This window comes from Schistocerca gregaria, chromosome 3, assembly GCF_023897955.1.
Source record: "Schistocerca gregaria isolate iqSchGreg1 chromosome 3, iqSchGreg1.2, whole genome shotgun sequence".
Taxonomy (NCBI): Eukaryota; Metazoa; Arthropoda; class Insecta; order Orthoptera; family Acrididae; genus Schistocerca; species Schistocerca gregaria.
The window spans coordinates 206,712,937-206,725,603 of record NC_064922.1 but is presented as its reverse complement, the minus strand read 5'-3'; the positions used below and the strand labels follow the sequence as shown (position 1 = coordinate 206,725,603).

General features: G+C 44.4%; 1 protein-coding gene across 1 annotated transcript in view; it reads right to left on the bottom strand.

The window, feature by feature from the left end:
- The window catches only part of LOC126354841 (equilibrative nucleoside transporter 1), a 178,398-nt gene extending 170,624 nt beyond the window's left edge, over window positions 1-7,774 (bottom strand). Inside the window, exon 1 of the mRNA XM_050004818.1 lies at window positions 7,364-7,774. Coding sequence (XP_049860775.1) covers window positions 7,364-7,391 — 28 coding nt within the window. The 5' untranslated portion in view covers window positions 7,392-7,774. The remainder of the gene's footprint in view (window positions 1-7,363) is intronic.
- Window positions 7,775-12,667: the final 4,893 nt, after the last annotated feature.

Here is a 12,667-nt window from a genome sequence, read left to right as displayed (position 1 = left end):
CAATCAATTTGTGGGTTGACCGTGGACTTTAAGTCAGCTCAGAGGCGAATGTGACTTGAAGGTTTCGGGACCAAAACCAGTGGACTTGTCCATTGACTAGCTTGTATGGGTGCAATACCTCCATTATTTTGCAATTCTTTAAGTTTAGCCGCGACTTTGTCGTGTGACGCAATGGGAACTCTTTCAGAGTAATATGTGCAACAAAATTGTGAGACCTGCCTAAACCTTCAGAAAAGTGTTCCAGGAATTCTTTTAGCAAGCTAGCTACACTGTCTTGTGCATGGAATGCAGATACTGATAACACATTGTCCTGAATGTTACAGCCAAACAAATCAAATGAATCAAGACCAAATATGCTGTCACAATCGTGTGATTGTAGCACTGTAAAGGTCACTGTTCGTTATGTGAGTGATACATGGCAGGGAATGTCCAGTTTCCGAGGACGGGAATTGTTGCCCGTTATAAGCCATCAGCTGCGTGCTAGTTTTAGACAGGTTTTGGGAGAATAACAGATCATCTGTGTGATGATTTAGCAATGTGACAGGGGAACCCGTGTTCAACTGAAATTTCACATATTTCGCTCAAAGAAGCAATTGAACAAAAAGTTTGTTGGACTGGTGTATAACTGAATAAACTGCACGCTTCCTAGTTTTGCTAATGCTTGGTGCAGACTTTGAATATACGGTACTGTATTAATGGCATAGGCCTTGTGACTAGATTTTTGTTCTTTTGCAAACCTACGTATTGTACATGTCCTTTCCTGCCACAAGCATAACACTGAACTTGTTGGGAGGGGCAGCCTTTGCGTTTGTGGCGTGAATAACACCGAGGGCAAGATTTAATTTATTCGCCTTTGTAGCCACATGTTTAGCAAACTGCTTACATGGCGTGAGGCATTGTTTATTCGTCATGGAGAGTGCAAGCTGCTGCTGAATGGGCCAGTCGCAAAAAAGGGACTCAACCCGACAAACAGCTGGTTGCTAAAATTTATCAGCCAAAAGGGTACCGGAATCGTACTGATCTGGTATTTGCACTACCTGCTGGAATGATTGATCGGAGTATTTCAAAATCTGTTCTCTGAGTTTGATACCAGTTGACAGACTGCTACCACATTCACTTGCTGGTTATAATACACTACTGGCCATTAAAATTGCTATACCAAGAAGAAATGCAAATGATAAACGGGTATTCATTGGACAAATATGTTTTACTAGAACTGACATGTGATTATATTTTCACGCGATTTAGGTGCATAGATCCTGAGAAATCACTACCCAGAACAACCACCTCTGGCTATAATAACGGCCTTGATACGCCTGGGCACTGAGTCAAACAGAGCTTGGATGGCATGTATAGATAGACCTCCCCGTGTAGCTTCAACTCAATACCACAGTTCATCAGGAGTAGTTACTGGCGTATTGTGACGAGCAAGTTACTCGGCCACCATTGACCAGAGGTTTTCAGTTGGTGAGAATGTGCTGGCCAGTGCAACAGTCGAACATTTTCTGTATCCAGAAAGGCCTGCACAGGACCTGCAACATGCGGTCGTTCATTATCCTGCTGAAATGTAGGTTTTCCCAGGGATCGAATGAAGGGTAGAGCCACGGGTCGTAACACATCTGAAATGTAATGTCCACTGTTCAAAGTGCCGTCAATTCGAACAAGAGGAGACCGAGACGTGTAACCAATGGCTTCCCATACCATCACGCCGGGTGATACATCAATATGGCGATGACGAATACACGCTTCCAATGTGCGTTCACCGCGATGGCGCCAAACACGGATGCGACCACCATGATGATGTAAACACAACCTGGATTCATCCGAAAAAATGACATTTTGCCATTTGAGCACCCGGGTTCGTCGTTGAGTACACCATGGCAGGCGCTCCTGCCTGTGATGCAGCGTCTAGGGTAATCGCAACCATGGTCTCCGAGCTGATAGTCCATGCTGCTGCAAACGTCGTCGAACTGTTCGTGAAGATGGTTGTTGTCTTGCAACCGTCCCTATCTGTTGACTCAGGGAACGAGACGTGACTGCACGATCCGTTACAGTCATGCGCATAAGATGCCTGTCATCTCGACTGCTAGTGATACGAGGCCGTTGAGATCCAGCACGGTGTTCCGTATTACCCTCCTGAAGCCACCCATTCCATATTCTGCTAACAGTCATAGGATCTCGACCAACACGAGCAGCAATGTCGCGATACGATAAACCGCAATAGCGACAGGCTGCAATCCGACCTTTATCAAAGTCGGATACGTGATGGTGCGCATTTCTCCTCCTTACACGAGGCATCACAACAACATTTCACCAGGCAACGCCGATCAACTGCTGTTTGTGTATGAGAAATCGGTTGGAAACTTTCCTCACGTCAGCACGTTGTAGGTTTCACCACCGGCGCCAACCTTGTGTGAATGCTCTGAAAAGCTAATCATTTGCATATCACAGTATCTTCTTCCTGGTGGTTAAATTTCGCGTCTGTAGCACGTCATCTTCGTGGTGTACCATTTTTAATGGCCAGTAGTGTAGTTAGATAGTGAATCTACAAGCTGTTCATACGAAAGGTCGCTCGAAGTGGCGTTAGGAAATAGTTTGTTATGAGGTGGAACACTGCGCTTCCTACCATGGATGAGAAATACGGAAGTTTCACAGTACGTGGTACATTGTTGGTGAGTACGTGGGCTTCAAAGTGTTGCAACCACTCGAGTCATTCCTCTTTTCGTTGATGAAACCGGCGAAAAGGCTGTATAGCTGTAGGTGTCTCTTCTACTTTCCTCATGTTATCGTAATGACAGTATGAACAACGTAATTCTTTTGCTTTCTCATTGTGCTTGATCGATTTTACGTTTTCAGATTTCTGTACAAAACGGACTTGGTGGTCTTCGTAAAATGCTGCGAACTGTGGTTTTAGGTGTGTCTCTAAAAGTTTCTGTTTCAAAATCATATCTCATGCATACTCTACAAGTCATAAAAGATCGCAAATGGAGCTATGAGAGAATGACTATGTGCTTCCGCACGTTGAATGTTCCCTGTCAAGTAGCTTCGTCCGTGTTTTGAGGAAAACGTCTGGTGTATACACTGTGCTTACAAGTGCATCTCCAGCAGACCGATGCAGTACTGCTCTGCTGATTTTTCTTCAACATGTGGACCTAAGGACTGTTGGAAGGCGTTAAATCATCACCATGTTCTCATTCTCACTTGGCGTGCATGCGTCGGATTCAACAGAAAGTTGTCATCTGAGTATATTCCACTCAAGCACTGTATTGACACCAGACGGTTCAAAAACACACGTTTCAGTTCCCTTGAGCCTAACGATGGGGAGTGCTGTATTGTGTGTGTTAAAGGTGGACCAACATGCTACTAACCAGTCCACATTCCTATCGTGTGCGTGGGGTATGAGGGTGGGGGAGGGGGGGGGGGGGTGGAAGAGAATAATACCAACATACGTTCTATAAACAATGATTGTGAGGGAGTCAGCTCGCTCTACTCGCCCACAATATGCAGAAGGTACTTCTGCTCAGTGTTTGACGCAGTTCTGCAATGTCATCACGTGAGTAAAATACGGATTATCATATCAGATCTACGACTGGATTGCATAGTTCCTAGCAAATAGGAAGTTATTTAAACTCACTGAGGAAACTTGCTTTGTTCATTCACGACCCTGGATGACGATGGATGCAGGTATCTATCTTGGTATCGTGTTCCTTGACTTTTGGTCAGCATTCGATGCAGTTTCGCACTATCATGTGAATAGCAGACCAAATTTATGGCCACAACGAAAAGTTCGTAGCAGATATGACACTGTTCTTAAAGGCGAAGAAAATTAAGTCTTAAAAGCAGTTTCAGTCATTCCCCTAGGAGTGCTGTAGCATCTGAGAGTGGTGCATCTGGTGCAATGATCGCAGTGGTATCAGCTTTCGCCACTGCACACTTCTCAGCAATAAAACACCGTCCCGTTCTATAATTAGAGTGGAGTTAAGTGTGTAATCATGTAGCCAGCTGCGGTGGAACTGCACTGTTCGTAAAACACAATAGGTGACTGACATACATCTACCCTACATCCGGGCTGTAAGATGTGGTGCAAGACATTTCAGAGTAGCATTACGAAGTTTAAAATGGCTGGGTACACATGATCAAGTGGTCTGGTAAAATACCTTGCGGTCTGTTGCGAATATGGCACCTGAGCTGCAGGGTTTCGGCATGTGCACTCTAACTGCCTGAAGCTCATGGCAGCGGACTCCGCATTTCGGTCCGTGGCTCGTGTTCTAGTGGTTAGCGTCGCTGGCTCTCAATCACGGGGCCCCGCGTTCGATTCCCTGCGAGATCTCGGATTTTCTATGCCTGGGGACTGGATGTTGTCCTCATTGTTTTATCATCATTCAGGAAAATGGAGGTACTGGACAGTGAACGGTTTGGGAATTTGTACGAGCGATGATAACCACGCCGTTGAGCGCCCCACAAACCAAAATCATCATCATCATCATCATCATCCGTCTTTTGGTGGAATAGGGGTGGAAGGGGGGAGGCGGCACTGGCGAGGCGGCGGGAGCAGCAGAGCTAATACGGTCAGTGTTCACGACTCTACGGACAGCGTGGCATTGTATTTAAATAAAAACGCAATTGCATACCTTTCCCAGTCCCATCCCACTACTCACAACAGTACATAGACATACATGTACCACCAGTGAGCTACAGTTTTAAAGTTAGGTCAAGTGGTCTACTTCTGACAACCAGTGAGCTTTTCACCATTTTAAATTTAGGGTAAGTGAATTTCTCGGCATTTTAAACATAGAGCAAGCCAGCTCTTGGATTCTAAACTTAAGGTAGCTGGGGTGGTAGAATTAGTTTAAATGATAAATAAAGGAGCATTTGTTCCCATTCTATGCTACCATAAATGTTTAAATATTAAATATGAGCATAGCACAAGTGGACTCTGACGAAGGGCAAGTCAGCTCCAAACTTAGGGTACTAATTGTTGAAACAGTTTAAACGGACTGGGGGAATTGTTTAGAAGTTAAACAAAGACGCTATTTTTTCAGTCTCAACCCAGCATGACAAACAAGTGACTGTTTACATTAACAGACAAAATAATAGAGTAACACTCCGGCAGGTGATTATTATTATAATACCAATATCATTCAAACACTTTCCACTCACTCGCTCATGAACCCCTCCGTAAAACATTTAAACCAAAACTCAAATCAGCTGAAAACCAAAACTATTTTCAACCACTCTCTGAGAGCTATTACATTCATATTCAGCTTTCTACAACTCGCCATGAATAACCACTGAAACGTCCTCCCCCAGTCACTCATCCATACACACACACACACACACACACACACACACACACACACACACACACACACACACAAATAATCCACACATATGCACATTCTTCCTCTGTCTCTCTCCCTTACACACACACGCAAATATAAAGAGAACAGAAATGATCAGTCGTTAATTTTCAGCATGTACTTCGTTAGGTTGGCAACAAGTACGTAAAAAACCAAATAGGAAGAGACATAAAGCGTACACACAGTAGTTACGACCTTAAATCACAGTCTTCGGTAAAATATCAATAACTTCTAACAAAAGACTAATAGCCCTCCGCTGCAGTTTTGTAACACGAAAACGTGCTTACGTTTCGTAAGCGATGCTGTAGTATGACCCCCAGCATGTGACCTGATGAGAGGAAACGCAGACGCCAACCAAAAATGTGAATAGCTGTAATGACTTATTTACGTAAAGAACAAAATAATCTACAAATATCGCGTGTCAGAACGGAACTATATAATTCTAGCCGGTCGGTGTGGCCGAGCGGTCCTAGGCGCTTCAGTCTGGAACCGCGCAACCGCTACGGTCGCAGGTTCGAATCCTGCCTCGGGCATGGATGTGTGTGGTGTCCTTAGGTTAGTTAGGTTTAAGTAGTTCTAAGTTCTAGGGGACTGATGACCACAGATGTTAAGTCGCATAGTGCTCAGAGCGATTTGATTTATATAATTCTAGATTCCACTGAAAATGCCTTAAAGTAAAAGGCGAAACGCGTCTGGAAGAAATATAATACATTACAGCAAGAAAAGGCGCTTTTTATTTACAAAACGAATGTTTGTGTGCTTTTTGCAGATGAAGGCCACTTAAACAAACTTGTTAACATTTTGGTTTGTTTTAATACAATAATATAATGGTAACGATATGTAACCATTGCATGTTGCCTGTTTGGCAAAGTTAGGTAAATTTCGTTTCATAATGATTTGGAACTTTTGCTTCAGACAGTTGGTCAGCGGTGCAGTGAGGGAAATCAGCTCTTTGTATCAATTTTTCAGCAATTTGTTTCCAGTGGTCTGGTGTGGTTTCAGGGAGATTCGTGTCGTAAAGGACAAATACCTTGACAGAGGACAATTTTGCTGACAGTGGAAATGTAGAGCCTTTAGCTGTAGTGAAAATGTGTATCGTCACATGTATTCACTATAGTTACAGACTCGGCATTTCCACTGTCAGCAAAATTGTAGTGGACATATGTACCCTCACATATAATCACTATAGTTACAGACTCACCATTTCCACTGTCAGCAAAATAGTCCTCTGTCAAGTTAATTGTCCTTAACGACAAGAATATAACTAAAATCACATCAGACCACTGGAAACAAATAGCTTAAAAATTTGTAGAAAGAGCTGATTTCCCTCATTGTAATGTAGCTCTCGACAGAAAACATATTCGCATTGTCAATGCAAATAATTCATTCTATTACAGCCGCAAGGGATTTCCTTCTTTAGTATGTTTGACTGCCAATATCGGTTTATGTACAGTCATGTTGGCAGTTATGGAAAAGATAGTGTAAATCACCGCTGAATTATAAACACTGACCGCCTGAAAATAAATGTCTTCCAGGTACAGAAAGCCACAAGGTACCATTTTTTTATTTTTATTATTTATTTTACTTCTAATGAGGCATACTGGCTACATAAACACCTTCTCTGACCGACCGTTGCTGGACGATTGCAAAAAGAATATTAACAACTTCACTCGAAGGCTCAAATGCACGTAGAATGTACATATTCTATAGAACAATTAACTTCGCCATTGAAATTTGCGTATGTTGTTTTACTCAATTTCTTTGTTGAAAGACGCTCTTACAACAGAGGACACTTTGTTGATAACTGAATTTCAAGTTATAGTTGCAAGTGAAAGCTTGTGTTGGGATATTTCAGGAAATGACGTTAGAAAAATGATAATTATTTTGTAACAGATACTGTTTCATTGAAATGGTGGTTTCCAAGAATTAATGTGTTACTATAGCATGAACATACGGATTTTAGTGCGTTGCGGTTAATACAGTAAAAATATTACTGTACTTACCATAATCGGGTCTTTCGTTTTCGCTCATCTCTTCAGACTCATTGTTTAATTCTTGAATACCTCTATCCAAGCATTTCTTGTACGATTTCTGTCCTTATAAAGATCTTCAGTTTTTACCACAAAATGAAAGTACCACGCACGAATGTAATTAGTGCTCCGAGGTCGACTTCCACCACGATAAGTAAGACATGAATTGATGAAATATTCGCGGGTTATCAGCACAGTGGCGTCCTATAGTCGCTACTTTTCCACAAGCTTCCTCCCCCTCCTCTTCAGGTGAAGTGTAGACTTCAGTCTAGTTGGTTCCTTTACAACTACTGTACAGCAGACTCCTCTGCCTAGGGCCTAATAGGTGGGCGAATCACGTACCCCCAAAAGAGACATAGTGGCCTAGTGGCCGTTGGTAGTATGGCGTGGAGGAGGGGGGGGAGGGGAGAAGGTGGAGCTAGGGGGCAAGAGGCCGTGGGGGGGGGGGGGGGGGGGAGCGGGGGGGTCCAGGCGTAGGCGTCGAGTTCTGGAGCTGCGTCTCTGTTCCGCCTGCTGCCTACGTCATTTTCACATCAAAGCTTTCTCTCCTGACTACTTTTGCCTTGCGGAGCTCAGCTGGACAACGTCATCGTCGTTGTTCTCTTATTTTATATTCTTTGATAAGCGAATCTCAGAAACCAATGGCTAGGCATCGCATCTTTGCGTGTTCAAAAACAAATATATATCCTTCACTGATTCTGTGCTCTGCAACTGCAGGGTTGTGAGCAAGGCCGAGCTGAATGCTCCTCACTTGTCCTGAACAGCCCTGCGAGATGCATCGCTGCGTCTGGTCAGCGTACTGCATCGGATCTGCTGTAGACCAGAGGTTACCAGATTTTATTTCGCAATGGTCCTGACAACTTATAAAATGATGAACGCGGCCCGCATAATCATTCCGTACTGTATTTATAAGCAAGAACGAAAGATCTGGAGAAAAAGACGACAAACTAAGTTTATGTTCATCATGAGTGAGTGACATGCTATCAATACAGGATATCATTAATGATTGGTTTGCTATTGTTGCATACAGACAAGAAAATTGCTTTCAAATGTTCATTAGTCAATCTTGTTGGATGTGCTGACTTAACATACCTCATTTACGAAAACGGTCGTTCGCAGACATAAGTTGTTCCAAACACTGATTAAATGCCAGCGGCAAACTCAGTATGAGATAAGCAACGGTGTTTCTCTATCAGCAAGTCATCTGCCTGCAATTCATTGAGATTCAACTGTAGTTCAATTGACACATCATCAAGTTTACAGTCAAACGGATTTCTGGAACAGAAGAATGACGTTCTCAGTTCCGCCAAGATCTAAAAATCTCTCCAAGAATTTCTTCAAATCAAGAATAACTTTTTTTTTCAGAAAATCAAGATTATTTCTCCGGTGATTGTAGTACAAAATTCTTTGAAATACGCAAAATAGGAAAAGTCTTCTCCTTCCAGTTGTCTTCAAAGCTTTCTCTGACATCCTCGATGGTTCTGCAGGGATCACAGACGGGGTTATCCTTTCCTTGAAACTCCTAGTTCAGATCGTTCGTGTGGGATGTAATAGCTATCGATCAGCTCTATCTTTTTCATTGAGAAAAAAACAACATCTATTTCGTTTAGGAGCTTGTTAAAATGAAACAAGACTTTAATGCAGCTGAGACACCTCACTGCTGTGTGGTAAGACAAGTTACAGGATTCTGAAAGTTTCCTCAGGGAAAGCCTAGAAATTACGGTGATTGAGTGCATGTCACCGAATGAAGTTCACAGGTGAAAAGACTGGTTTCAGTACACAAGAAGTGTCTAAGTATTTCCCATAGAGAGCATGCTGATGTATGATTCCTTGTATATACGGGGCCCCTGGAATCTGCAAATCGTCCTGCTGAGTCCTGATTATTTAAGGCACATATCGGCCAGAAGGTCTCCGTACGTTTGAAGATGTCGTCGTACTCTAAACATAATATTTAAATTTAAATTCTTTTATAGCGTGTCGTGTTCCATACGATTTATCGAACTAATTCGAGTACCGTCAGCGGGTCGGATCCACTGACTTCGCGGGTTGGATGCTCCCTGTGGGCTGAGACGCCGCCCGCCCCTATATTTGTTTTTATGTTGTGCTACTTCACTATTCTGGTAATCTCGGTTCCAGGCGGCCCTTGTATAGAAGGAACACCTCCTTCTTCTTGCTCGGCTGGGGAGCGCGTCTTATTTGTGTTTCCCAATATCCGTTCTTGAGAAAGGTTTCGTGCGGAACTGTGTAGGCAGACTTTGGTTGTCGCATGTCGCACGTGCTCTGTGTAGAGGGGTGGTGAGCACATATGTTTTGCTGGATGATGGCAGCCATTGGTGTTTAGGTACAGGTGCGCGTGTGTCTTCGTGCAGGTTGAATGTTGTCGTTCAAATGTGTGCGAAATCTTATGGGACTTAACTGCTAAGGTCATCAGTCCCTAAGCTTACACACTACTTAACCTAAATTACCCTAAGGCAAACACACACACCCATGCCCGAGGGAGGACTCGAACCTCTGCCGGGACCAGCCGCACAATCCATGACTGCAGCGCCCTAGACCGCTCGGTTAATCCCGCGCGGCGGAATGTTTTCGTGTGCCATCAGGTTTCTTCTTTGTCAGACTGTCTAGAAACGGTAAGCATACTTTTTTTTTCACGTCCATGGCGAAACTGGCGTTGTCATGTATGCTATTAAGGTGGCATGGGAATTATTGTAGATTTTCTGCATCATGCGGCCAAATTACGCATGCATCGTCCACACATCTGCAAAACGCCTACATTCCCATAAAGGTGAGAACTGTTTGAAGAAGTATTATTTCACACGAAAGAATACACAAGCAGTGAAGACTGGAGCGGCAGATGTCAAATACCGCCAGATGCGAACGCCAACCAAGAAAATGGCTCTAAGCACTATTGGACTCAACATCTGTCGGTTGGTTTGTTTGGGGAAGGAGACCAGACTGCGAGGTCATCGGTCTCATCGGATTAGGGAATGACGGGGAAGGAAGTCGGCCGTGCCCTTTGAAAGGAACCATCCCGGCATTGGCTCGAGCGATTTAGGGAAATCACGGAAAACCTAAATTAGGATGGCCGGACGCGGGATTGAACAGTCGTCCTCCCGAATGCGAGTCCAGTGTCTAACCATTGCACCACCTAGTTCGGTGTACTCAACATCTGTCATCAGTCCCCTAGACTTAGAACTACTTTAACCTAACCAACCTAAGGACATCACACACATCCATATCCGAGACAGAATTCGAAACTGCGACCGTAGCAGCACTGCGGTTCCAATTTGAAGCGCCTAGAACCGCTCGACAACAACGACCGGCGATCGCCAACAATATCCCACAGTCCCCATTTCATTGGCCCGGAGGTTTACCGTCACCGACAGCCGGCCATAGCAGTGGGCTTCCCACAGCCGCAGCACGGTCAGACGTGTGTAGTTGAAACGACTTGACAAGTGTGAAATGACTCATACAATGTATCTCCCTACATCCGGGTACATGCCAGCTGCGTATAAGTGGGACACACTGTGACGCAACAAATGGGGACTATACAGTTTTATTTTCACCATGTTTACATGGGATCTCCCAAAACCGAATATTGTACAACAATTACCCTATACTGTTTCTAGTTGTCATTTAAACACACCAGAACTAATCCTGGAGATCCAGTACTAGCGGCTGCCCTTCCACCTCCTCAATAGATTTTCGCTCTCACATAAACGTACAACCGTTTCCGAAACGTGGGTGGCTTGTCAGATTACATCTTGTAGTTATAAATTTTCAGATAATGTAGACCAAGTGTTTTTCTTTTTTTTTAGTGTAGGCGAAAAAGAAGTTTTAGACCGAGTATTAAACCGTCTACTCCAATATTTAACTGAGCAGAAATAGCGGTTATGCTGATAAATCAGAAACTGGAACAGCTGTTTTCCAGACGACGTACAATGAGGTGACAAAAGTCATGGGATACCTCCAGTATTTTGTCGGACCTCCTTTTGACCGCCGTAGTGGAGCATCTCGACGTCGCACGCACTCAACCATTAATTGGAGGCCCACTGCAGAAATATTGAGCCCTGCTGCCTCAAAGCCGTCCGTAATTGCGAAAGTGTTGCCGGTGCTGGAAGTTGAGCACGAACTGACTTCTCGATTATGCCCCTAAATGTTCAGTGGGATTCACGTCGGGCGATCTGGATGGCCAAATCATTCGCTTCGAGTTTTCAGAATGTTCTTCAAACCAATCGCGAACGATTGTGGCCCGGTGACGTGGCGCATTGTAAACCGCAAAAATTCCCTAGTTGTCTGCGAGCATGAAGTCCAATAATGGCTACAAATAGTCTCCAAGTTGCTGAGCATAACCACTTCCAGCCACTTTCGTTGGATCAGAGGACCAAGTCCATTCGATATATAAACACAGCCCACACCTTTTTAGAGCCACCACCAGCTCGCACAGTATCTTGTTAACAACTTGAGTCCATGGCTTCGTGGGGTCTGCGCCGCACACGAACCCTGTCATCAGCTCTTACCAAGAGAAATCTGGACTTTTCCGACCACATCACGGTTTCCCAATAGTGTAGGATCCAACCGATATCGTCACGATCTCAGGAGAGGCACTGCAGGCGATGTCGTGCTGTTAGCTAAGGCACTTCCGTCGGTTGTCTGTTGCCATAGTACATTAACGCCACGTTTCGCTGCACTGTCCTAACGAAAACGTTCGTCGTACGTCCCACACTGATTTCTGCGGTTGTTTCGCGCAGTGTTGCTTGTCTGTTAGCACTGACAACCCTAGTTGCTGCCCTCGGTCGTTAAGTGATGCCGTCGTCCATTGCGTTGTCCGTGGTGACAGGTAATTCATGAAATTTGATATTCTTGGCAAACTCTTGACACTGTGGATCTCGGAATATTCAGTTCCCTAATGATTTCCGAAATGGAATGTCGCTTGCTTCTGGCTCCAACTATGGTTCCGCGTTCAAAGTCTGTTAATTTCCGCCGTGCGGCCATAATCACGTCGGAAACCCGTCGGAAACCTTTTCACATGAATCACCTTAGTACAAAAGACAGTTCTGCCAATGCCCATCTGTGTGTGCGCCTATCGCTATCCGATGATATCCGTCACCTCATTGTATTTGACTGGGCTGGCAAATCAGCCTGAGGCCATAATACGTAATGATGATGATGAAGTCCCATACTCCTTGACAGAGCGTAGGGGACGATGCTGCAGACCCGCAGGGCTGTACTAGGCAAGGTTCTAGCGGAGGTGGTTTGCCATTCCCTTGTTCCGAC